Source organism: Arvicanthis niloticus, chromosome 4 (assembly GCF_011762505.2).
Source record: "Arvicanthis niloticus isolate mArvNil1 chromosome 4, mArvNil1.pat.X, whole genome shotgun sequence".
NCBI lineage: Eukaryota > Metazoa > Chordata > Mammalia > Rodentia > Muridae > Arvicanthis > Arvicanthis niloticus.
This window is the reverse complement of record NC_047661.1, coordinates 35,386,035-35,413,981: the sequence shown is the minus strand read 5'-3', so window position 1 is coordinate 35,413,981 and position 27,947 is coordinate 35,386,035. Positions and strand designations below refer to the sequence as shown.

The following is a 27,947-nucleotide window of genomic DNA, read 5'->3' as shown; positions in this document are numbered from 1 at the left end:
ACCCATAGTGATGTAAGACATTATGGTAGAAATGTGTAGGAGAGGGGGTTCTTCACTGCATGCTGCTGGCCATGAAGCAGAGCAAGAGGGAGGGAGGAAGGGAGGGAGGAAGGGAGGGAGGGAGGGAGGGAGGGAGGGAGGGAGGGAGGGAGGGAGGGAGGGAGGAAGGGAAGGGAACAAAACAATGTAAGGAGGCAAGAGAGATGGAGCATCAGTTAAGGTACTTGCTACCAAGCCTGTAATTTATTTAACCACTTTTTAATCATTATCAAACCAGAAATTAACATCACAAGTAAGGCTTCTGGACTAACCCCCCCACCCCGCCCCAGCTTAGGCTGGTTCTTCTGTGGCTCCTGCTTCTCCCTCCAAGCTCACTTCTCCATGTTTGCACTTGGACACTGAGTGTAGGTGTAGACATACACGCTGGAGGGCCTTGCTCACAAATGCGCTTCTTTCTTCTCTGAACAAAGATGTGTTCCCACGGACTGTCCTGCTGCTCCCTGACCGTGCCTCAACCATAGATTACATGTGAGTTCCCACAGGAAGCCTTTCCTCCTTGCACAATGCCTTCTACAGTTTAGTGTAGAGCGTTACCCCCAAAGTTCTCATGTGTTAAAGGCCTGGTCTTTCAGCCTGGGACACTATTAGAAGGCAGAGACATGCATTCCGGGTGCCTATTACAAACTACACTGTTGCCTAGTCTCTGCTTCTCTTGTCTCCACGCTGAAGGTTCTTGAGATTGGACGCCCACTCTTACTCACAGTGACCCTCCTACCTGACAGAACTCATGCCCAGTAGTGCTCAGTCAGCTGGACAAGTTTGTGACAGATGATCCTTTATGTGAGTTATTAAAGTGTCCTGACCTGAGACCCAGAGAGGACAGGGAGAGTCGGGAATCAAATGCTGACTCTTGTTTGCCAAGGCTGTCGTGACAAAGAATCATATACTAGGCTACATAAGCTCCAGACATTTACCCCCTCGCAGGTCTAGAGGCTGGATGTCCAACAGCAAGCTGCCAGCAAGGCTGGTTTCTACCAAGCCCTTGCCTTGACCTGAGTATCTCCTAGAACTCAGTGTTGAAACTGCATCTCCAGGTGGTGATGTTTTAACAGTGGGGGCTCTGACTGGGGTTGATTGTTGATTGAGTCACTGTGCCCTCATGAGTGGGATTGGTATTGACTAAAAGGCTGAAGGGATCCAGTTTAGGCCCTTTCTCTTTTGCTCTTCTGCCATGCCAGAATATCCAGGTGATGTCATTCCATAGGAAGATGGCTCACCAGGCCCGGATACCATTCCATAGGTACAGGGCTCCCCAGGCCTTGACACCATTTTATAGGGAACAGGGCTCACCAGACCCTGACCCTTCTAGCATCTTGATCTTGGACTTCTCAGCATCTAAGACTGTGACAAATAAAATGTTCTTTATAAAATATCCAGTCTCTGGCATTTTGTTGCAGTAGCCTTACCAGGTGGACTAGTACACTAAGGCAGCCATCTGTCCTCACACCTTTTCCCTCTGTGACCTGTAGCCTCATTCCTGCTTCTCATAAGAAGTCGCCACCACCCGAACAACCTTACTTTACCTTAGTGACCTTATAAAGACTCTGAGTTTCTGGTGGTGAGACTTTGACATATGGATTCATAAGTGGTGGGGACACAGGTGTCCTGTAACACTGGCCATGACCACTGGACTCGGTTTGTTATTATCCTTGTATATCCCTAGTAGGGATGTAGGTGACCCCTGGTGGCTCTTTTCTGGCAGGCTCTTTGACATGAGGATCCTCCCTTAAGAGTGTGCATTTTTGTCAGAACAAGATCATTTTGGAGCTGAGTATGGGTTTCAGTGGTTGGTGTGGACTACATTAGGAAGTCTACACCCTAAAGTCCTACAGAGTTGAAATAACGAAGTCACTCCGAGGTTCATTGGCTGCATTGAAGTAGCCAGTATTGCATGGTAGTAACGTTTACCAAATACTCCTCCTCTGGGCTACCAGTCCCTGGATAAGCTAGGAAATCCAGAGCTGACACACTCAGTTCCTACCCCAAAGGATAGGAGTGCTGGATTCAGAGGGGTTTTTTTTGATGGTCTTCCCTGCTTACCCTCTGGAACGCATAGTATTGTCATGGGGCTTTAGATTGGCCACAGAGGATTCAGGCTTTCACATCTTCAGGGCTGATAAAGGGTCCATGCAGGCTCAGCCTTGGCCACTCCCCTTGCATAAATGAAATGCTGCCCACATAAGTCAGTGAGGTTGTAGAAAAGAGACTGTGTGCCTAAATGACTCTGACTGTTGCTATAACAACAGTGCCTCGGTCTAATTTCTTTTGAAAAATGAATTTCAGCTGGGATGAAGCCGAGCAGCGTCTCCCACACAGGAAAGCTCAGCTGGCAGGCTCCAGACTGCTGCTGCTTCTGGGTTGAGTGGTGTGTGGCATGCTCTGCTGTCCAGCTGGACATTGCAGCCTCCATGTTTGCCCATGTATAAACATGTGCCTCCTATGGCATGTGCATATGGCCATCTTAACTTTCTCATGGAGATTCATTCAGGAGAGAAAAGTCCTACTGTCCTGCCTTGTGTCCTGTTGGTGGAAAAAGTCTAAAGACTCGCCGGTTAAAGGGCTTGCTAAGTAACTCTAAAGACCCAAGTGTGGCCCCCAACATTCATGTGAAAATCTGGGCACTTGACTGTGCTCATCAGTAATCCAAGTGCCAACCAGTCTGTGTAGCAGAATCTTCCATGGGAGACTCATATAAGGTAGAGAGGGTTAGAGACTAACAGCAACCCCAACCTCTGGCCTCTGCAAGCATAGGCATGGGACTGCACACAGGTGTACATGCATGCACACATGGAAAGACATAGCCATAAAGCAGTCCCCTTGTTGGTAAAGAAAGCCCAGGCCCTCAGCCTTCATATCTGGATCAAAAATGTTCAATGAAACAGAGGTCTAGGAGTCAGGTGCTGTCTAGAAATAGGAATTATGGTGTTTGTTTGCTTACTGGCAGAGGTGTGTGGGTGAGGGGAGAATCTGAGAATCTATGTGCCCTCCTCATGGGGAGGTGGCTCTTGGCTGCTGGGGTGCGATCACTGTGATCACTGTGACAGCCCACGTGGAAATGGGGCTCCTGACCTCTTTGAGGGGTACCAGAGATTTTTTTATAGTCCTATTTCGATGCTTTTGCATTCCAAAAGGAGATGAATGTCTGCTTGGGTTTTATTCCAAAGCATCTCCTCACATCTGGAAGCTCTGGGCCATTTGCATCTCCTAAGCTCCTGCAGGACTTCAGAGCTGCAGAGGGAGAGGATCTCCTTTAGGAGAGGCTAAAAACAAAAGTGAGAATTCCTCGTTGAGAAAGAGGACATTTTGAGTAAACAGTGGAATAAAAATATTCCTGGGCCCTACGCAAGGAAGGGAAAAGCACTGAAGCTCTCTGAAGTGTTTCTCCTCCCACCTCGTCCTTCCCAGAAAACAAACATAGAACCCTGGGCTTGGCCGCAGCTTGCTGTACATTGGCCATCCTTGCTGGTAGGAGTCTCCAGCTGAGAATGGCACAGATCATAGCAAATCTTTTCATCTGTGCACTTCCTTCCTAATGGTTCTTTCTCCTTCCTACCTCCCTCCTTTGTTTCTTTACAGCTATAAATAAAATCCCATTAGAAAATTCAGAAAATAACACGGGGTCATGTCTACAGATACATTTGAAAAGAAAATGTATACATGACTCCTAGTAAGAACTTCTGGGAAAGATTCCTGAGGATACTGTTTCTTGTGCTTTAAAAAGTAAACAGTGTGTGTGTGTGTGTGTGTGTGTGTGTGTGTGTGTGTGTGTGTGTTTTCAGGAAAGACAGAGCCCGTCCGGGTTCTGACTGCGATTTTGACAGCACCTCCTCATCCCTGTGGAGCTTTGCCTAGGAAAGCTATTTCGTGCAGTGAAGTCGCTGGATGCACATAGCCGCTGCCTGCTGCTGCTGCCAGGGCCGCAGCCATCATCGCTCCTCACACACGTGACACACTTGGAGCACAGCATCTTTCCTGTAGAAAAGCACTGGGAATTTCTGTGAAGCAGGCAACTCTGAGTCAGCCATGGATGGGTCCCCTTTGGACACTCATGACAGGTTCTAAAACTCAGAATTTATCAGCAAGTTTTGTTGACTTTGGTGGGGCGGTAGTCATCAGGGGAAGAACAAGCTTTGAGAGGAATATGAGTTGCTTGTCCTTGCTGAAGCATTCACAGCCATCACAGATATTATGAGATTATTATTATTATTATTATTGTCAAGGTAATGGAAAACACTAGATGTAGTGTTGCACACTTTTAATTTCACAAAAGAGGACTCAGAAGTAGATTGCTGTCTGTGAGTTTGAGGCCAGGCTGATCTCCATAGGCCAGCTGGGGCTCCATAGTAAGGCCCTGTCTCAACAAAAATAAATGTAAAAAGTTAGGGTACCATGATGCCTGGCAGTTTTCAACCAACTGGAATATTGTGTAACAGCAATACCTTCATTCACTTACTCAATGACAAATCATCAATAGAAATGACAAATTATCAATAGAAATCTATGCCCCAGCATCCTGCTTAAAGCTATGTGAAGAGGTTTGAGAATCACACAGCCCTGGTGACTGTCAGGATTACCGTCTTGGTCTTAATGAGTGGTTCGTTGTTTCATCAATGCTCATGAAAACTACTTAAATTTCACATAAGAAGAGGACCCGGGGCTCCTGTGACCTGAGGAGAACTGTAATTTATTCATTCAATTGTGAAGAAACCAAGAGCCTGTGTGGACATTTATGGTCTTGGAAACTTGGAGATTTGAGATCTTGGGACATAGCATTTCTAAATGTCAAGGGCCTTGTCTGCCGTGCTCCTGATGTGTTGGGCCCTATTATCATGGAGTTGTGCTGTGTTTAGTTGGTGCTTACTACAGGTTTAGCCATAACTAAAAGACCCTGAAATTCAGTCATTCATAATTTTTTTTTTTTTTAGACAAAGTCAAAGATAAATAGATTAAGGACCTCACAGCTGGATTTTGGTGTTTGTGTTCCTCATATGCTGGGGATACTGCTGCCCCTGGGCTGAGTGAGTTTCCATCCCCAAGGCTTCCTGTGGGGTTCCTTGATGCCCCTTAACAGCAAAGCCCCTGTGAAGGAGGTCCCATTTTCCCTGAAGCATTTCACAGTGGAGGTTTCCCAACTTTCTGAGCAGGTGTTTCTTCCAGAAACCCAGAATTTCCAAACAAACAGATCTAGAGAACCAACCATATTCTAGATTCCCCACAAGCAGAGTTTGACTGATTTATGTATACTAGGTAGGCATAGCATATCTTTATACTGTGAGAAGTACTGTACACTCCCCTGTGGTAATGCTTTTTCTCTAAATGCTGAGAATGGGTGCAATTGGCAAGGGATTCACAGGTTGGGGTACAGTTTTACTTTCTGTATTGCTCTGCCTATTGGGGAGATCTCTTTCAAATGAATGCACCCAACCTTTGTCAGCACATTTGTGGATGTGTTTGTTTTCTGGTATGGTCCATGTTCTTGGAAATGAGTTAACCCTGTAGCCACTGGCACAGAGCCTGCACAGATACATAATGTCCTTCCCCCATCCATTGCTAGTGTAGTGTGGGGAAAGGTAACATATTACTGTGCTCAGAGGAACCACAACTGTTAATATATATATATAAATATATGTTTTTATATATTAATTATTAATATATATTAATATACCCTTTGTGGAAAAGATTATGGAAATCCATCAATCTTGCATTCAATTCATGATTCCCTGAGGTCAGGAAAACCCCAATCTAGAGTACAGTTCCCTGGTTCTACTTATGAGATGCCCCAGAGCAAGTAGGAAATAGTCTGTGTGATTTGAATGTGTGTCTTTAAAAAAATCTAATCACAGGCTTCAAAATATCAGAATACAGCAATAATTGCAGTCTGGATCCCAGTGTCTAAATTCAGGAGATCCTAATCCAGCTAACTCAGGAGAACCCGAGGAATTTACTAAATTTTTCTTTCTATCTGTGTCCCAATCATCTCCCTGTGTCCCAGTCTGGCCTCTGTCTGATGCTGCTAAGTCAGGGATCCTAGAGGCCCAATTAGGACATCTGCCATGTTAACAGCTTCAAGAGAACTAGACCCACTGAAGTGGGAAAAAAAACACTAAAGAAAATAAAATTCTTTGAATATGATCAAGTGTACATTATAAGTATATATGGAAATGCCACCATGAAGCCCCTCAAAACAATTAATATGTACTGACAAAAATGGATTAAAAATAATTTATTGCATAGCAGTGCTTGAAAACAGAAGAAAGGAAAAAAATCTGTAGAAGTCTTAAAGGCTTCATAAGAGTAGTTACATCTGTGGAGAGTTTTGAAAGTGTTTTGCACTCTGTTCTAGCCTCACACTGAGAATATCTAACACATGTTCGTGCTAGGTCACTTCACCAACTACAGAATAAGCAAGTCAGATTTACCCATGTGTCCCTCGTCTTATTACTGCTTGTACAATGGAAAGAGAATAACCACGTGATGATTGGCTCTAGAGAAGCATCTTCAAGTTTGCCCAAAGCAGACCAAAGTGAGCAAATGTTCTCCTGGAGGTCCCTAGCATTTGCAGTAGAGATTTGAGCCCATGTTCAAATCTCAGAAGGAATCATGTCTCTAAGAGTTGGGGAAGGCAACTCATTCACACTTGTGCTAGAGGAACAGCTATGACAAGAGGACAGAAGCCACATGAAGCCTCTTGAAGATATTTGAAGTCCATCTACAAAAAGTTCAGTCTCTGTGGCCCACGTGCATGTGAAAGTATGTCCTTGTGGGGCCACAGAGATGGCTCAGCTCTTAAGAGCACTGGCCGCACTCCAGTTCCAGGGGTCTGACACCCTCTTCTGACCTCCGCAGACTCTAGGTGCATAACCGTTCTTACAGGAAAAGCACGCATAATGTAAGATAAAGTAAAGAAGATATGTCCTTGCTAATGTCCCTTAAAGACTGAATTTCAGACCCTATTTTCTTCATCTTAAATAGCCTTGTATGTCCTCTCATAGCTCTTTGGAATTCTCGAAAGCACTAAAGAGGAGTGAGCCTGTCTCTAGCATCTTCAGATAACAAAGAGAAAGTGTTGGTTTGCTCCAACCCCCCTCACAGAGCCCAGCATTTTCCCGTGCCTGCTTTGAGGATCAATGTCATAAACCTGATGTGGTTATATGAGAACTGGTGGGTTTTCACCCATTCATGAAGGACAGAAAGGCTGTTCTACAGTGCCTTGTGTACCCCAGTGTCAGGGAAGGACATAAAATATCACCTAACCAAGGTCAGGAGTCATGGGAAGTGACTGTCAGAACAACCATAGAAGGTGACGTCCACATGGCCCTGTAGAGGACTTGGAGAAAGTGTCACATATGCGAGAGAATCAGAGAGAAAACAATCACCCAGTTTGTGCTGGAGCTTCAAATAACTGGACATAACACTGAGCCACATAAAAACCTTGTATCCTAGACTGCGTATCCAGGGGAGTTCCCTTTGCCACCTTTGTATACTCTGATGTTTCAGCAACAAAAATCAGCAAACAGCACCTGTCTCAGAATAGATCCTTTGTTCACACACGCATGAGTATATAACAGAATGTTTGGGGTTGCTTGGTGTTGGCGGGGGGGGGGGGGGGAGGGTAAGTAGAACAGGACCGGTGGTATAATAGAATTAAGTCAGGGGCAGGGCAGCTGTGTGTCCCCAATTTCAATGATGCTGGTGACTGCAGACAGTTCCAAAAGAACCTGGGATGAAGAAAGGGCATGGTCAGGTTCACACTGGAAGAAGCAAGCTGGAGCCCCATGGAAAGCTCTTGGTGGTTGCTGCAAAGCTCCTTTGGAGAATATCTCAGTAGAGGCAGCAACCTGTTGAGGATGGGCATAAATCCATGGATAAGAATAATCGCTCCCGAGACACAGCTGCATGGAGAAGTAAGGATTCCTGAAGGCATACTAAGTGAGAGTCCTGTGCTCCCGCCTTTTGATTTAATTGTTGATGAAGACAGGGTGACACTTGGCCCAGTCCTGGTGAGGGTATGAAGCCAGCTATAGAGACAGAACTGAGTTCGAATGTGACTATGGGTTTAGCCACCTCTCTGATATGAGCCTCAGACACGGTTCAGCCTCATGGTGTCTCAAGTCTTGTCAAATGGGTCTAATTAATTTTCTCTTCTAAAACAGTCTTTAGGAGTAGAGGGCAGGACAGATGGCGGTTCATTCCCAGGTCTTCCCCCAGAGAGCTGATTTTGCTTTTCTTGTTTTGTCTCAAACAGATCTTACTATGTAGCCCAGATTAGGCTTAAATTCTTCATCCTCTCTCCAGAGCCTTCTCTGTGTTGGGAATACAGGCTTACACTACACATAGCTAGAGTCTTTATTATTATGGGTGGGGCTGCCATCTTTATTCCCGAGCTCAACGATCCTGAAAAATGTCTTATGAAATCAGGAACACAACAATAGGAGTTTCTTTGAACGTGCAGGAACTGCCTTAATCTAAAGAGGAAAAGACCTTGTCAAAACGGACATCATCTTGGCTCAGGGGAACACACGGGACTCTGCTAAGGATGGACTTCACTATGTCAGTAGAGGCCTGGTAACCTCAAACATTCTTCTCCTTGTAACAGGTGCCACTTCCCCATCTTCCCACCCAACACTGTCTCTTTCCCAATATAGAACCATCAGCCCCATTGACGCAAAGGTCTGCTGTAAGGATAATCATTATCCTTTGTGATCATATAGCGTATGCTTTGTAACTTGAAAGGCACAGCTAGTCATTCAGAAATTATTTTATTAAACCAGGTTATATAAGGCCATTTTCATACACATACTTAATATACTGAAGCATATCCTTTACTCACTCTTCAGCCCCCTCCCATTTGTCTGGTTTGTTCCCTCAGACACTTGCTTCCATTTTCATGTTATCTGCACATATGTGCCTTTCTAATTCTCTATATGAAGTCTAGGACCCACAGATAAGGGAGACCATGCAATTCTTGACTTTCTGAGACTGGGTTTATTCATTTAACATGACAATTTCTAGTAGCATTTATTTTCCTTCAGATTTTTTTATTCATTCCTCTTTATGGCTGGAAAAATTACATACTGTGTGTATATGTGTGTATGCACAACAGTGTGCATTGTGGTGTATATACACGTGTGAATGTGTCAGGCACATGTGGAGGTCAGAGGACAGTCTTTGAATGTCTTCTCTCACCTCCTACTGTGTAGGTCCTGGGAATAAAACTCAAGCTGTCAGGCCCAGCAACAGGTTTTTGTTTGTTTTTTTTTTTTAACCCACTGAGCCATCTCACCAGCTCTATATCACATTTTTAAAAAAATTGTTTCTTTGTTGAAGGATCTTTTCCATATCTTTGCTGTTGTGGGTAGCCTGCAAAAAACAACGATGTGCAGGTATCTTCTATTCTTCCTGTTGTGGATCTGGGGACACCACAGACTCCTAGGCACACTTCATCCTATGCCTTTCAACCTCTGGTTTTCTCTCTCCTACTCCCTCCAGCTCATATACATCCTGTGATAGAACATAAACGCAAGCCATCAAGCCACAGTGCAGAGCGGAGGCCATCTCTAGAGCATTCTGGAAGGGGAATTGTTTTCTCCAAAGTACTTGACACCCGATAGCAACCCATATTGTCACAGGCATTAGCTGAATGGCACACTTCAGCTACTGGCAGCTCAGCTTCCCTTAATGGGAGACAGCATCACTATGTAACCGTGGTTACATGGAAACAAGTGAGTTAAGCCTCAGTGAAGTTTCTGTGCTTGTTCACGAGGGCACGATGGACTGAGAGGCTTTCTGCTTCTGGAGGCAAGAGGGCCAGAGTCTTGTTGAGATAAGCTATTTGGGTTGAGATTGACCTGAGTCCCTGAGAGTGGGGACTCCCAAGACAATTGCTCCCCTGCAGCCAGAGAGGCTTCTGCTCACTGAACGAGCTGCTTGTCAGCCTTTCCAACACACTCAGGCACTGCGCCCTGTCTCCCTCCCACATTGCCTTCTCCCAAGAGAGACATGAAGAGAGAATTAGATTTTCAGACCACCTTCCCATAAAACAACCCACGATGAGACAGAGAAAAAGGACATGAAGATTGCTCTATCTTGGACATAAAAACCACAGCATAGCATCTTCAGGGCTAACTTTCTCATATTCTCAAATGCTGAGGCATGAAATATACATACCAAGATTTGGTTAAAAGGGGCCAGCAGCAGAGCCCGTGAGGCCCTTGGGGGAAACAAATCTACTCCACCACAGCCCCATTCAGGTGGCATGCTGGAAATGTATTTGGTACGAACCTGAACAACGCAGCTTCCCCTGTTCTACAATCTGGGACACGGATGCATTAGCACTTGGACTTGGGATTGAATTGCAAATTTGATTTCTGTTGTTCATATTAAGAAAGCTACTCCAGATGCTTGGAAAACATTAAGGTTTGGCCGGCTAGGGAGCGGAAATATTGTCATTATACCTATCTATGTCTTGAAGATTCAGGATGCATTCTGTCCCCATGGCAGTCGTGACTGAATTTTAAAAATAGTAAAGCTAAGGCTTAGTTCATGCTGACTGGGTCCCACGTGCAAAATTATGTGTTTGCACATTATCTCCTATGAACTCTCGTCACGGTAGCTCTGTAAGCTAAGTGTTACTAACCCGTCTGGGAACCAATGAAACCAAACTTGGGACAATTCATAGAAATTTCCCCAAATCCATTCTTTGATTGTCAGCTCGGGGCTCAGAAGGAAGCAGAATAAAAAGCCTATCCCCTTCAGTGTGGCCTTTCAGGCACCACAGCCTCCATTACTGACTGCCATACCACGTCTTTGTGCATGGGTGGGGGAATCTTGGAGTTGAACAGTCATTCTGACTCCAGTACCTTATAATGCTGGACTCTAGTGTTTCATGCACTTAATTCCTTAGAGGTGAGTGGGTCCCCAAGCAGACCTGTTGGCCCCTGTAGCCTGGGCCACCTTTGTTTTATAAGGGACAAGTAAAGCATCTGTATTTCTCAGTCTTGTTCATCCATTACAGAACCTAGAACAGAATCACAGGTCTGTGAGTTCTAAAATAACGTCAGATTCATTTTTAAAGATAGGTGCTCATTTTCTGAAGCTTACCATCACTTCAGGAGGTGCCCGGCCTCATTTCTGTAAGGTAGGTAAGCAGTGATACTTGAATTTTCCACATGTTTGGAGCTACGTAAATTCAAACAACTGTCACGCCAGTGATCAGAATCTTGGTTTCCTGATTTGTTCCATAAATGTCGTCACTTTCTAGCAGTGTGTCCCCACCCCCACCCCAACGTGATGGGTCGATGTGTTTGTTTTTCTTTGAAGTAGAGTGAGTTCTGGTGTGTCCCGGTTGCTCTCAGCTGTTCAAGAGCTTCAACTGGGTGAATAGAATGGGGTCTGGTTTGTAATTAAAACTGGAGGGTTTAGGGAAACGATTAGATAGAAGTTTGGCTCAAGGAACCCTTCGACTCTGTTTACTTTTAAAAAACCTAATCCTCTGCTTCCAAGAAAGCACATATTCCTTAAAACTCACTTCACCTTTAGATCAGTGTTACAATCCGAGGGGCTCCTCTAGAGCCTTGCCAACTCTACCAAGTGCAGTTCAGAGAGAATCCAACACCTCTCACCCCTGACGTCATCTCTGCCAAGAGCACGAGGTACCCAGGTGGAAGAACTGTTCTGGACTCCACCCTGTACCACTTAGGCCCCCTACTGTCTCCTGTTCTCACGCAGCTGAGTGGGAACCTGACCAAGGGAAAGCCTTCGTCCATTCAGCTTGCATCTCCCCAGCACCCACTCTGTGGACACCCATGGACCACAGCCACTGTTCTTCTGTCAGGAACAGTGTCAAAGGGATTAACTGGGTATAAAACAAACTCATAGAGTTAGCAAGAACTTGAGTCCGTAAAACTCTCCTTGGAGCAAGAGAGTATTCCACACGTTGTTACCAGGATGAAGATTCTCAGTCAGAAGCCCCTTCTGACCACCGAGATGATTTCTACTCTTTTTCAAACTCACTTGTAGCATCTCTGAATCAGGCTTCTTTGGCAGCTTCTTATTTAACTGTTGCTAAGATGTCTGGCCACTGCAGACACCCAGGAAACCAGGCAGCCACAGTCCCTAAGTTCTTGGCACAAAGTCTGACAATGTGTATGATGGGGTATATAGACAGCTTGACAAACCTTATTCTAATTAATCCAACTGAGTGTGGGTGGCTGGAGTGGGAAAGGGAGGGGTACACAGCTCCATACAGTAAGAGGAATCTGAAATCTGATATAAAAAATGATCAACCATTGAACAGGAAAGGGGAGAAGAGAGGGAGTGTTAACCAGGGAAGGGCGAGGAAAGAGGAAGTATTTACCAGGGAAGGAGAAGAGGTTTTTTGTTGTTTTTTTTTTCCCAAGCAAAGAAAAAATACTTTGCCTGGAGGCAGAAGGAAGCCTGACACAGAGGGAATGTAGATAGATAGATAGATAGATAGATAGATAGATAGATAGATAGATAGTTGGATGGATGGATGGATGGACGGACGGACGGACAGACAGACACAGATGTAGATATCTTCTTTAAAAGTCTTTAAGGAGAATTGATGGAAGACACACTGGAATAGCATGGGAAGGATATGGAAAGCCATGACAGGAAGATCCAAAGATGGCAGTTGAGATTGTAAACTGATCGCTTGGGCTTATAAACAGGAACCACACCACAATGCGTCTTTTGAAGAAGGCGTCAGTCTACAGAATAGATATGAGAATTAAACAGTGGGTAGAAGAACAGACGAGGGAGGGAGTGGGTCATCCAGAGAAGACCGTGGTCAGGGGCAATGACTGTGTGGGTGGGCATGAGATGAGTGTCTCTGTACAATGCTCACACTTCTGTCCTGGGTAACTGGCAGATACTGAGACAGGGAACAGGTGAGGATCGAATTGAGTTTTAGATGGTCCTGAACTAAGTTGGAGTTGGTGGGACTCAGCAGAGATGGAGCTGGCTACACAGCTTGTGACCATCAACCTTGGGAAGGTGGTCAAGGTTCCTGTAGTAGAGAAAATTGCATAAATGAACAGAAGGGCAAAAGTTAAGGAGAAACCTGGAAGAATCCCATCATTTGCAACAAAGACTGCACAATAGTGAGAAAGAGGAAAGCATCATGGGAGATAATGGAAACACACCAAACAGCAGATGCCCCTAGACGTGACATAAACTAAGATGCACGCAGTCGTTTTAGGCCATGTTTAACATTAATCTTCACTATGGAGATCTCAGTAATGTGTTAAATCCACATCCATAGGACCGGTTCGCTGCTCCGGTCACTATGGCAAGAAAATGGAACCAACCTAGTCACCCATCAACAAATACATGGCTAGGGAGTGTCTGCTGCATCCATAAAATGGAACAGTATTCAGTTCTAAAGAAAAAGCAAACCACAAAATTAGCAGAAAAAAAATGGATTTAGAAAGTACCATATTAAGTGACGTTACCTACTCTCAGAAAAAAATGCAAGTTTTTCTTCATAGGGGAATCTGTTCTGTAATGTATACATGTATATTCGTAAACAAATGTATACGTGGGTATAGTATAAATGGGAAAGAACAGGAAATGCTATTATTTGGTGATGAAGAGGGACATAAATCAAGTAAAGTACATGAGTCATGAAAGGATATAAAACTAATTGTTTCCTAGTTTTGCTCTTCCTAACTTTTCGGTTTTCTGTGACGAAGTGCATAACAGTGTCACTTGGTGAAAGCGGAAAACTCAAAGCCAAGTGCCACAGCTTCAGGAGAGCTACTCTGAGTAGTTCTTGAGTGCTGTAGGCTTTGAGTCTAGGAAAAGGCCACGGTGATCTCTCTGCATGGTCTCTTTTTTCTTTCTTCCTTTCTTTCTCTTTCCAATTTGCAAGTTTATTACAATAAAGTCATTTAAAAAAAAAAGACATCTTTAGTGTTCTTCAAAATATCATCAACGTAATTCCTTGATGATTTCAAGTGCGATGTCTCTCATTTGGGAAAATGCTCACAGGTGATCCTGCACATCTCTGGACTCTCTGATCTCTGCTTTTAGATGAAGTCTTTTCTCATGGACTTCTAATCATGGTGATGCCTGATTTTAAACCTAGACTCACTCTCTCTTTCTTGTGCATTCTGGAGCATTTAAAATGTAGTCTGTGGGCTGAGGAGATTATTCAGTCAGTATAGGCTTACTTGTAATCCCAACGCTACGGAGTTAAATGAGTCCCTGGTTCTCAATGGCCAGCTTCACCTCCTGGGTGTGCTCCAGGCCAGTGAGACACCCTGTGTCAAAACAAGGTGGACAGTGCCAAAGTTTGTCCTCGATATACATTTGCACACAAGTGCACATCTATCAACAGACACATGGGAACACACACAAAGGTAATCCACAGCAGTGCATGTTGCAATGTTCAAGAGTTCAGTCTGACATTAAATTATCTTCTCTCCCATTTCTTTTCCAGCTGCAAGAGACTGTGAAAAGAAAGTTGGAAGGGGCCCGATCTCCACTAAACGGGGACCAGCAGAATGGTGCTTGTGATGGGAGCTTCTCACCAACAAGCAAGCGCATCCGAAAGGATCTCAGCACGGGGCTGGAAGCCATCAACAACATGCCACTGCCTTCAGCTTCTCCCCTTCACCAACTTGACCTCAAGCCCTCTTTGCCCTTGCAGAACAGCACTGCTCATACTCCTGGGCTTCTAGAAGATCTGAGTAAGAACGGCAGGCTCCCTGAGATCAAGCTCCCTGTCAATGGCTGTGGGGATCTGGAGGATAGCTTTGCTATCTTGCAGAACAAGGACCTCAAACAGGAACCCCTTGATGACCCTGCCTGCATAGACACATCGGAAACATCCCTTTCTAATCAGAACAAGCTGTTCTCTGACATTAACCTGAATGACCAAGAGTGGCAAGAACTAATAGACGAACTGGCCAACACGGTTCCAGAAGATGACATCCAGGACCTGTTCAATGAAGACTTTGAAGAGAAGAAGGAGCAGGAATTCTCACAGACAACCATGGAGACCCCACTCTCCCAGGAGAGCGTGAGTGTGAAGAGTGATGCCTCTCACTCTCCTTTTGCCCACGTCTCTCTGGGATCGCCTCAGGCCAGACCTTCATCTTCTGGTCCTCCCTTTTCTACTGTTTCCACGGGCACTAGCTTACCATCCGTGGCCAACACTCCTGTGGCTCCAAATTCTGCCAGCTCACCAGCTAACTGTGCTGTCCAGTCCCCCCAGACTCCAACCCAAGCCCACACTCCAGGTCAAGCCCCACCTCGGCCTGGCAATGGCTATCTCCTTAATCCAGTCTCTGTGGCAGTATCTGGTTCAGGGTCAGGCTCTGTGGCAGTGCCCAGCTCTGACATGTCCCCAGCAGAGCAGCTCAAACAGATGGCCGCCCAGCAACAACAGAGGGCAAAACTCATGCAGCAGAAGCAGCAGCAGCAGCAGCAGCAACAGCAACAACAACAGCAGCAGCAGCAGCAGCAGCACTCAAATCAGACTTCAAGTTGGTCTCCCTTAGGGCCACCATCAAGTCCATACGGAACAGCTTTTGCTTCAGAAAAACCAAATAGCCCAATGATGTACCCCCAAGCCTTTAACAACCAAAACACTATAGTGCCTGCAATGGCAAACAGCCTGCAGAAGACGACCATGAACAACTACCTCCCTTCGAATCACATGAATATGATCAGTCAGCAGCCAAATAACTTGGGTACAAACTCCTTAAACAAACAGCACAATATTCTCACCTATGGCAACACTAAGCCTCTGACGCATTTTAATGCGGACTTGAGTCCAAGAATGACGCCCCCTATGGCCAACCCCAACAAAACACCCTTGATGCCCTACATCCAGCAGCCGCAGCAGCCGCAGCCACAGCAGCCACAGCCTCCCCAGCAGCAGCCTCCTCCGCCTCCACCACAGCTGCAGGCTCCCAGGGCACACCTGAGCGAGGACCAGAAACGCATGCTTCTCATTAAGCAGAAAGGAGTGATGAACCCACCCATGGCTTATGCTGCGCTTCCTGCCCACGGTCAGGTGAGTGAGAAGTAAGGCATGCTGGGAGCTGTGCTCCCTTGCATGCCGGGATGTCCCGAGTGGACGGTGGACACCAGGTTTGGCCTGGATTGGGGCCTGATAACCACCAGAAGTCCTCCTTTGGATATCGTGCTGCGATTTCTCGTAAGAGTAGCCCAATAAACGTTTCTTATCCATGAATGCCTAAGAAGCCAACATCCTGTTCCTGTGTACAGCCAAGGAATTTTAAAATTATGTCAAATTCTCCCTGTGAGAAGTGCAGGCTGCAGAAAGTACATGACCCAATATGGCACACCTCTGCAGTTTTTCTTCCAGTTCATCAACTGAGAGTTGATAGGAGGGCAGGGTGCCTAGTAGGCCCACCATTTTATACCATTTGGTCGAATGCAGCTGTCTGAACAGGTTATGAATGATGAAAAATATGACCGTTGGTTTCTATAAATCAGAGAGTGTCCCGTATTTTCAGAGTGGAGAGTGGGTCATTCAATGTTTAAACATTTGGCATTTTACCTATCTATATCACATGATCTCAAAGTACGGGGATCCCTGTCCTTGGCATTCAGCTGGATTTTAGGAAGAGTTAGTTGTTCATGAATGTGTCCACGCAGCATGCAGCATTACAAGGAGGTCTTGTCTCTCACACTCTTCCTGTGTAGTTTGGAGGATGGGTAAACAATGGGCAGCTGTCAGTTGGAAGTAAATATGTGGCTTTGCCTAGGCTGGCCAGTGGGGGATAATACCCAGGGGTACTTGAGACAGGGGTTGGGGGGAGCACACTTACAGTGACTCCCTCCAACACAGATGAATTCATGGGTATGTGTTGGTCTCTTTACTTTTCGTTGTTATTCTGTATGACGCCCTTGTGGAATCCAGTGTTCACAAACAGATGGGATCCGTACATCTTCCCTCACCCCGTAACTAGGCAACTTTGCATCCTGCGACTCCCACAGTGCCCCATTCCACTCTCACCCCATCCTCAGTCCCTACCCCAGCCCCAGGCTGCATGGAAGCCACAGGGCTGGAGGTGGTGCTGGCCTGCATGGACAGGCCAGAGCTCTATGCATTTATTCTTGCCCTTCCCAGTTGTCCAACCCCCAAACCTCACAGTGCTTTCTTGTCTCCACATGCCAGTGAGATTTAAAGACGTCCTTGTCTGCATAAATCAAAGCATGGCTTGATTTTACATCAGCTGCCATCGGGAGTTAGTAGGAAACATATTTAGAATGTGGACTTTGATTATAAATCATTATAAAATATTATAATGATTTCATTAAAATATAGAAATGATTGGAAACGCAACCTTCTGTACACTTTAACACTAAGTTCAGAAGCAAGCAAAATTAGAGGCGATGCACAAGGTCGCTTGTGGGGGCCCAGATGCGTCACGAGGCTTTCGGGATTGTGTGCTCTCAAATGATCCGTTGTTAATCGTAATACAAATTATGCTTCTGCTCAGGCTGTTTTTATGCCAGTATTTCTTCTGAGCCAGACTCAAGATGATTAATTCCAACTCACAGGTTCTGCAGACATGGGCTGCCAGGGAACCCCCCGGTCCTCCTCGATCTCACTAACCCCCTTTCCAATTATGCTAACTAGAAACAAAAGTCTTTGCTGGAACACAATTTTTTTAAAGGGATTCTTTAGGGTCCTAATGCTTGCAGGTGAGTCCATGAGGCCGTTAGCTGCAGAGGTCGTGCTGTAAAAGGACCCAGTCAGGTGAAGCAGCTCTGGACTAAGTCTGCATGGTGCGGTCTTCCATCTCTGTTTCTTTCAGGATGGACAGTCTTCTCTCCTTAGAACAGTTGCTTCTAACTTAGCTCAGAGCACAGGCAGGCAATAAGCAGCGTGCTTTTCTGATGAAGCAGTAATTGCCTACTATTTGAAACAAGTTTCCAGATACTTACATAAGCACGAGAGTGTCTCTCTACAGATACACCACGTCAGACTTTTATTTGCTTGTGACCCAGCATTTGCATAACACTGCATGTAGTCACGCGTGCTGTGTGTAGGCACAGGACACACACTCGCATGAGTTACAGACAAGACATCCAATGTTAGTCCAGGTTGGTTTCTGCCTTGCTAGTGAGAGTGCTGTTTCCCCTTGCCAGGCCCAAAAGGCCAAGATCAATGCTTAGTTTTAATGAATGATGTGGGCAATGAAAATAGTGTAACAATGGACACGGTTCTCTCAAGACAGCTACGCAGTTATTCACATGGGACCACTAGTAGGAACTGAGGTTTCTCCCAGAAACAGGTAGAAATGCGCTAACTTTCTGAGTATTTTTAAAAGAAAAAAAGCCAGACATGGTAGGGCATCATAATCAGATTGAACAAAGATAATTATTAGTTTAATTATTTTCATTTTATATACGTGAGCATCTTCCCTGCATGGATGTCTGTTCCATGAGTGCAGTGCCTATGAGAACCAGAAGAGGGCGTTGGATGCCCTGGAACTGGAGTTACAAATGGGTTGTGAGCCGCCATATGGATGCAGAGACTCAAACCTAGATCCTGATGTGTTACTTTTGATAGTGAAAAATTAAGACCATCAGAAATATTTTGACATATAATATAAATGAAACTGTGGGGCTTAGAATGATCTCACATATGGAAATGCCCTTAACAATTAAAATAAGCAGCTCCCCAAAAAGTTAACGTGTTAAGCGGAGGAGCATCCAAAACCTTAGGAGTAGCATTCTGTTACATCAGTGTTTTTTCTTTTCATTATTGACCAGATATTCTGTTTTCTCATAATGTACATTCATTCTGATGCCAGGGAAAAAAAATTTTTTTGAGTAAGGAAAAGTCCCCATTTTTTAAAGTAAAAGTCTACCTTTTCTTTTTTAGAAAAACAGTTTGAGTCAAATTGACTCACAGGTGAATGAGCTGATGCTGTCATTCCCTGGTCGCTGGTGTGCACTGGTTGGGCATTCCTGCTTGTGTGGATAATCCAAGCCTCTCTCCCACACTCTCTCCCCTTTTGTTACTACACCTTTTCATGCCTCACCATCTCTTGCAATTCATCCTTACCATCTCTTAACGATTCTTGTGAAGAGATAAGACTTCAGCAGTGAAAATATCACTAAAATTCCTGCCACTGGTTTTTACCCATCTTCTCTAGGACGTGTTCTTATGTTATTTCCTACGTTATTTCTTTGACAGTGTCTCCTTCTCTGTGTCTCCCACATTTAAAAAATAATAATTTCTGCATCTAGTCATCATAAGTCGACCTCCTGCATCGATGTCTATTTTAAAAACATAAACGTATTTCTGAGGTGAAACTGTTCGTACTGACTTTGCTCTTGTCTGTTATATTTCCCCCTTTTTTTTCTACTTCTCAAGAACAAGATCTCTACCCCCATCTAGTTTTTGCCTGGTGCCCAACTCTGTGTCTAAAACTCAAGTCTTTTTAATAAGCCACTTGATGGAAATTATCAACACATGGGCCAGAGAAATGTTTTCAGCTGGCTGTGGCCTTTCCGTAGAATGCATGGGCATGAGTCAAGTGTTCAACTCCCTCTCTCCTCTTTATTTACTTGAGACACAGCTTCCCACTGAACCTGGGGTTAGTTAGCAAATCCCTCTGATCCTTCTGCTTCTGCTCTCACAGTGCTGGAGTTAGAGGCACACATGCCTGGACTTTACCTCAGTGCTGGGATTTGAACTCTGGACTTCATGCTTGGGCAGTGGGCACTGATTACTACCAAGCTACTTTCCTACCCCTGATATAGGGTGCTAAGAAATTTATTTTAACATCTGGTAACATATACTCCCAATATCTAGGCTTTAATACAGTTTTAATACTGCCTCACTTTTTTCTTCTTTTTATTGAACTTCTGAGAACGTCTCCCTTCGCATTGTGAGCTTCCTCAATCGCTCTCCGATTCTCATTTCTTTTCTATTTTCCATGTCTTTGTCTTTTTATCCCATGTTCTATGAGATTTCCTTAACGCTGCCTCCCAACCTTGATATCAAATACTTCATTTTTAATTTCCACGTCTTCAATTTCTATAAGCTCCTTCTTATTCTCTGGCTTGTCCTTTATAACCAGAGAGCACTAATTATCATTTTGAAATGAAGTTTTCTTCTACTCTCTGCTGAGTCTGTTTCTCTGAGGCAGCTTTTCTGTGTGCTCCTTCCATGCTATGTCTATAATATCAGAAGCTTTTCCTTAACCATCTGTGTAGGAGTGTGACAGGGTACAGGAGAAGACTTGCTCTCCATGGACCATTTCCCTGGGATGCCTGAGTTAGGGCCCAGACAGTTCCCCCGGCTCTGTGTCCATAGGTGACTTTCCCTTGAGCAGGACAGATGAGATTCCTAACTCATTGCTGATGTTAGGAGCCAAGCATGGGAAGGGAGTTGGTGGTGCTTGTGTTGGTGACAGTGATGAGTGTGTCAATAAGGGCTGGGGACATTTTCACTCACATCCTCTGTTTTCATTTAAAACCGTGGGTCCCAGGGCTCCTGAGCCCTGAGTCGGGTGGCTTTGTCTCTGTAGAGTTGAGAACCTTCCTTCCTCCATCCTGGGGAAGAGAAGAGTCTATCTCTTCAAAGACCTTCAGCCATTTCCTTGCAGAGATAGTCTAAACAGATACTGTTCCCTTTGGCTATCAGACAGTCCTCAAGGAATTTGAATTTCCTTAGAGATCTCATCCTATGGAAGGGGAAAGGCTGAACCACTCCCTAGTGCCTGCTGGAGGAGGAAATAATTCTCTCCAGAGATTTCAGGCACTGTGAACCACTTCCCAAACCACTCTGAGACAAGGCCAGTGAGACCACACCTTGAACAGGACAGCTTAGCTATAAGCCTATCCATTGTTCTCTGCGTACATCTGAACCTTACGGACTCAGTTGGTGGGGAAAATGAATGTCACCGGGATGCCTTGTTCCTTTTTCCAATTTGGTCATGTTGGGTAAATCTCCTTTCCCTGATTTTTACACTTCCTTATCTCTGCGCTTGGCATATTGAAAATCGATGGCCAAGCCTAGCTTTTTAGGGCTTTGACCCTAATAACTTCAGCAATGCCCCTGCCTCCCACCTTGATCTCTGATTCTTGTGTCGTCACACTTTGATTGATTTCCACCTCTCCTACTGCATGATGGGAATGAGCTCTCCTACTGCATGATGGGAATGAGCTCTCTCCTACTGCATGATGGGAATGAGCTCTCTCTGCACTGCTTTGTTATCCGACTTTCATCTTCCAAAATGCCATTGACATCCTTGAGTGCTCTTGCGGTCTCTCTTCCTCTCTGTTCTTCAGTGCTTATATAATGTTCACTCCTTATCATCACTTGTACCGGGGCACTGGAGAAGGCCAAGTTCATCCTAGACCTCTGTAGTGGCTATCAACACCTTTCTGTTTGAATATTAAGTATTGCCTGATATGGAAAGTTATTACAGCAAAATTCACATGATCATTTCCAATGTCATGGACATTAACAAGGCAGAGTTCTCTTGAACCAATCTTAAGATAATCTCGTGGTGGTGAGCTTCTGACTGCCAACTTCCCACAACCTCAAATGGCGTGAGAAAAGAGTCTTAGTTGAAGACGTGTCACGGTCAGATTGGCCTATGGGGAACGGTCTTGACTGTTTATTGATATAGGAAGATCCAGACCATTGTAAGCGGCTGCACTCTATGGGTTGAGCCCCACACTGTGTAAGAGTAGAGAAATCTAGGTAAGCACTAAGACAGCAAGCAAGCAAGGACCCCGGCATCTATTCTCTCTGCTTTTTACTGCAGCTGTAATGTAGTAAGTTCCTGCCTCGACTTCTCCATGGTAATGGATTGTAATTGGGAACTGAGAGACAATGGTCCTTTCCTCACCTGTGTTGTTCTGGGCAGGAAATTTTATCACAGCAACAAAATGAAGCCACGATGATTCTGAACATTAACTTTTCCTATCGGGAATGCATCTATTTAAGGTCACAGAAACACTAACACTGTCCTCTAGCTAGTCAAGGGTAGGACCTCATGATTACATCCACTGACTCTCTTACAGAATCCTAAAGTATTGACTTACTTCAAGGACTGAAAATGATTTAGGTTCCATGACCCTTACCAAGCCTATGGTACCCAGCGACTCAGGTGCCAGGCAAAGTATTGACAGAATGCTCATCACTGGCTCAATCCAGGCCTCCCACTTGAGGGAACTGGCAAGAAAAAATACTCAGAAACCCACATAATACAGGAAAGGTTTCTATCAATAGGTAAAATAATATCATTTCTGTACACGTCCTGGGAGATTTTTTAAAATCCTGATTGACATTCTGTCAGAGTCTGTGAATATGAGACTAAGAAAAAACGATAAAGAGAGAGAGAGAGAAAAAAGTTTGGGGAAAGGAATTAGTTTTATAAACGTACTGTGGAAGAAAGCGGTTTTAATTGGTCCTCTGTGAGAATGCTCTTGAAAGGTGCTGTGGGACAAGCAGATTCCAATTCATTCAGAGAGCTTATAACCCATAAGCAGAGGCTCTGGAGCATTTATGGACCTAAGAATCACCTGGGGAGGTGTTCAGAATGTGGGTAATCACAGATGTGTGATGTGGCCTGGGAATATGCACCCTAGATCCTGCCCCTTCCCCTCCCCCCCCACAACTGCTACCAACTCTATAGCCATCTTATAATGCAGAAATGGTACATAACACCAGAACACAGTAAAGCAGCCTTTGTCTATTTCATTGGTCAGTATCTAAATTTCCTTACATATGGCAGCGTTTTACTTACAAAACATGACCAAGGCTCATGGTTCCAAGAGAAGAGTCCGTCATAACAACAGGAAAGCTGAGATCCACATCTTGAACCACAGACAAAAAGCAGAGAGAATAAATTGGCAACAGTACACGACTTTGAGTCCTCAAAGCCCAACCCTAGTTCCATCTTCCTCTGGCCAAGCCACACCCCCTAAGCCATCCAAACACTGCCATCACCTGGGGAACAGCCATTCAGATGCCCAGGACTATGAGGGACATCCTCAAAGCAGCAAGGCAGTTATCAACTTTATAATTTTTAAGTGTGTGTGTGTGTGTGTGTGTGTGTGTGTGTGTGTGTGTGTAGTATTTAAGGGAGCCAGAGCAAAAAGTTTGGTGTCTTCCTCTAGTCCTGCCTGACTTACTGGCTTGAGATAGAGTCTTTCACAGAACCAGAAACTCATCTTTTGGGCTAAGATGGTTAGCCAGGGATCCCAAGATCCTCCTGTCTACTTTCACCAAGACTAAGGTGGCAGGCATGCACAGCTGAGGACTCAAATTCATGTCCTTATGCTTGCAGGGCAATGTTCTTACCCACTGACCCATCTCCCTAACCCCTTGTTGAATGTCTTAACAGAATAAAGCAGTATGCTTTCCACAGCTCCATTCTCACTACACTTCTCATAGTCAAAGGAAGAATCCTCCCTGATCTCTCCATGAGAGATCAATGGGCGGCTATTCATCTTTTTTCCTTAGGACCTTGAGTGTGCTGAGCTACCTTCCCCAGAATCTGCAGGAACAAAGGCTGGCCATATGTGTTGGCGGCAACATGAAGCTTGTTATCTTTTGAGAGATCATTCTCAGAGCAAGACTGTTCTCAAATGCATTGGTAGGGCCATGGCTCTGGGTTCCATGATCTCATGCATATCCAAAAATCGCTGCCAGACAGTTTTCCTAGGTGTTCCTGGGCTTTGAAAGTAATGAAGCATGGACCACGTGCCCAATTTCACTTCACCCTTGACTCTTGGTTGTCTTCCTCTCAGGCTGTATTCTTCAGCACCCTGGGCTCCAGTCTAGCACTCTCTAGGCTATCCCTTGTATTTACAGACACAAGAGTAGGTCCAGCTTCTCTTCATAATAGAAGGCTACTAGTCATTAGGTCAACCGAAGAACTGGAAATTGTAAAACTTGAACAATGAACTTTAAAAGAGATGTCCATATCCCATCAGCCAGTGCGCAGCCCCAGAGAGTCGCTCTGGCAGATAATGTGGGTCCCTTATTAGCACTGGACATTAAGTACACCTGCTGTTTTAGGATTTTTATTGATGTCATGAAACACCATGACCAAATCAACTTGGGGAGGTTTGTTTGGCTTACTTATCCGGAATCACAGTCCATTGAGGGAAACCAAGACAAGAACTAAGACTGGACAGGAACCGGAAGGCAGGAGCTGATACAGAGGCCATGGAAGAGTGTTACTTACTGACTTGCTCTTCATGACTTACTCAGCCTCCTTCCTTCCTTCCTTCCCTGCTTGCTTGCTTACTTGCTTGCTTTTTCTTCCAGTTTTTTTTTTCCTTTTGCTGAAATAGATTTATTCTCACATAATATATCCAGTGCACGGTGTGTCCTACCATGTCTCCTCCCTGTTCCTTCACACGCCACTCCCCATCCAGATCCACCTTTTTTATCTCTCATTAGAAAACAAACTGGCATCTAAGGGATAGTAATAAAATAAAATACACAAAAATTAACACATCGACATCAGGATTGGACAAAACAAACAGAAGGAAAGGAGCCCAAGAAAAGGCATAAGAAACAAATATAAATGCAGAGACCCACTGATTTGCACATTAAAGAATACTATAAAAACACAAAACTGGAAGCCATAATATCTACATAAAGGACCTATAGGGGAAAGGGGGAAGATAAATAAAATAAATTTAAAAATAAAATAAGAAATAAAATTAGAATTTAAAAAGACAATGTTAAAAACAAAAAGAAAGGAAAGCAAGCTCTGATATAACACTATGAGTCAAGGAACCCCCAAAGCGGCCATTGCTTTCAGTTTTCTGTTGGTGTCTACTGCTGGGCATGTAGCCTACCCTAAGAGTATTTGTTTCCCCAGTAAGACTCCCTTGGAGAAACATATATTTTTATATGCAAGTGGTTATTAATTGGAGCTAGCTTCTGAGTTGGGGATGAAAGCATGTGTCCATTTCTTCTTTCGCTCTTGGGCCCCATCTGCTACAGACCCATGCAAGTCCTGGGTGTGTTGTCTCTGTCTCTATGAATTCATATGTACAACAATCCTATTGATTTAGAAGACCTTGGTTGGTTTTGTTTTGGTGGTGGTGGTAGTGGTGGTGGTGGTGGTGGTGGTGGTGGTGGTGGTGGTGGTGGTGGTGGTAATGGTAGTGTGGTGTGTGTTCTCCATCCTTCTTGCTCTTAGATTCTTTCTGTCTCTTTTTTTATACTGTTCCCTGAACCCTGTTGGGAGAGATTTGATGGAAACATCCTTTTAGGCCTGAATGTTCAAAGGTCTCTCACTCTCTGCATAAAGTCTGGCTGTAAGTCTCTTTATTTGTTCCCATCTGCTGCAGGAAGAAGCCTCTCTGATAATGTCAGTCTACTTTCTTATAGAACTCAGAACCACAGGCACTTGTAGTCCCTCCCCTTCAATTACTAAGAAAATGCCCTTTACGCCTCTCCACGTCAGATCTTATGAAGGCATTTTCTCAGTTGAGATGTCCTCAGAGGACTCTGGTTTATGTCAAGTTGAAATAAAACTATACTAAATTCTGCATGCAACCAGATGGTGGTGGCTCGTGCCTTTGATCCCAGCACTCAGGAGGCGGAGGCAGGAGGATCTGTGGGTTCAAGGCCAACCTGGTCTACAGAGTGAGTTCCAGGACAGCGTTAGCTCTACACAGAGAAATCCTATCTCAAAACACAAAGCAAAGCAAATTCTACATGCAAAGGCAGTGAGAAAGATGAGGGTCAGCACAGCCTGAACAAACCTGAGCCCCAGGGAGAAAACAGGCTTCCATATGGATGGAGAGCAAGCGGGAGCTGGCTAAGAGCTGGTGGGCAGGCATGCTACTGAAGACCAGAGGATGTTTTCTTAAAAGAACAATTCAGATGGTAGCCAGGCATGAGGGCTGCACTCACACCAGGAAGAAGTGCAGTTAAACTGGCATGGGTGAATAGTTAAGGAACTTCTTTATCTGGACACTGGCATTGAAGGGAGAAAGTCGGGCCTCTTGGTACAAACCTGTGGTCCCAGAATTGATGAGGCTGAGCCAGGAAAGTTATGGGTTTGAAGCCAGCCTGTGTTTTAAACGAGTTAAAGACCAAACTATGGGCTATGTAGCAACTGTTGAATAACCACAAGATAAAATGTTAAGGAAGAGTTCAGTGGTGGAACTTGCCTAGAATGTTTGAGGCCATGGATTTGCTCTCTAGCAGTGAAAAATACCTAGATGTAATATTGTAGAGCCTGGGCACAGCGGCAGTCAGAGGAAACCATTACCAAAACTTGGTGACTGAATATATATAATATAAATAAAAGGGGAATTGTAGGAACGATTATGACTGTATGCTGAATATTAGGATGATATGGTTTCTGAATGCCATGTTGCATGTAAATCTTGACATATTGTATCTGTACTTTAAAAGCAATCAAAACACTTGCTATTTACCCTGCTATTATTTCTTCTTTGTTAGCATTCATTCATACTGTGTGTGCAAGCATGCGTGTGTGTGTGTAGATGGGCATGCCTGCGTGTACGTATGACTTGCTATGGTCCACACCACACGTGTGAAAGTCAGAGAACAAGTTGTAGGAGTCACTTCTCTCCTCCCAGTATGTGGTCCCAGGTACTGAAACTCAGGTGCCTTCCCTGCCGAGCTGCCATCTCACCAGCCATTTTTATCCAATTCTTCCAATGAGGATTTCCCATCTGGTGATGTTCTGATGATGCACACAGCAAAACACGGAAAGTTAGCTCATAGCATTCATGTCGGCTTGTACTACTGCAACCACAAATGGCTAATCCTGTTTTGTGATTGGACTTTTTACGTTTACAAGTGTTGATTTTCCCCCATAGATACACAGCATTATAAAAAAAAAACAAAAAAACAAAACAAAAAAAAAAAACATTTGTTTTCCTTATTTAGAACAATAATAAAAACCCATATCATGTGTTTCGTTTGCCTGGTATTTGTAATTTTAATTGATTATGCCTATTCTTTGAGGAGAGTGCTCTGTAAAGGTGGTTATTAAGTATGTAAGAAGAACAAAGATTTAAGCAGTAGCTTGTTGCCTTGAAGAGCACTTACTGCAGAGGACCTTGGTTCTCAGCATTCACAATTACCTGGAACTCCAGCTACACACACACACACACACACACACACACACCACATGCACTTAAGTGCACATACACTCTCCTGTGTATACAGCATGTCTGCACTCAACAAGCATTCATATAAACTCTAGACTTTTCTAGAAACTACTAAACTCTTCTATTTTCATAAAGTAACCCTGTACTTTATCCTGCTACTTGGGCAGTTTCAATAGGCCTGATCCTTATGACACTACATTGTTGCATTTCATGAACTAGATAAAGACTCAAACCATGTCAGAGGAGGAGACATTTCCAGCGTGAGGTCTTGAGTGATACCTGTACATAAGATCTTGCCATTTCCCTGCCCGTTGCTGTCTGCTGAGCAGTAAGTAGTGGCCTCAGTGAGTATCCAAACTAATAATGTTCATTGATTAGCAGTGGTGCATTTCTTGAGAGAGGTCCAGGCAAAAGTTCACCTGCACTGTGCCCATACCTGCATTAAGTACTTTTAGGGGCTGACCCATCTGAAGGTGTATTTGGACGGTCCTGTTTTGGACTTCAGCCGGTTTATGGAACCAGGTTCTAGATGTGTTCATGGGCTTGGTAGGCCAAGAACACATTCAGAGCCAGGAAGTAAGGCATTGGTGCAAAGTAAAGGATTGGCTCTGGCCATAACAAGCCCCCAAATCAAAAATCCATTCCAAGCAGAGAAACTGAGCCCCCCTCCTCCCTGCTCCCATGCTGCTGGCATGATGACAGCCCCCTTTGCACCCTCTTTTGTGCATTATTGCTCTTTGTAACCATCC

The 27,947-nt window shown here is 44.6% G+C and overlaps 1 protein-coding gene across 2 annotated transcripts in view; it reads left to right on the top strand.

Moving 5' to 3' along the window:
- Maml3 (mastermind like transcriptional coactivator 3) overlaps positions 1-27,947 on the top strand; it is a 418,526-nt gene that overhangs the window by 234,738 nt on the left and 155,841 nt on the right. For both annotated transcript variants that reach the window (XM_076932359.1, XM_034500484.2), the window contains exon 2: positions 14,522-16,102. In XM_076932359.1, coding sequence (XP_076788474.1) covers positions 14,522-16,102 — 1,581 coding nt within the window. The remainder of the gene's footprint in view (positions 1-14,521; positions 16,103-27,947) is intronic.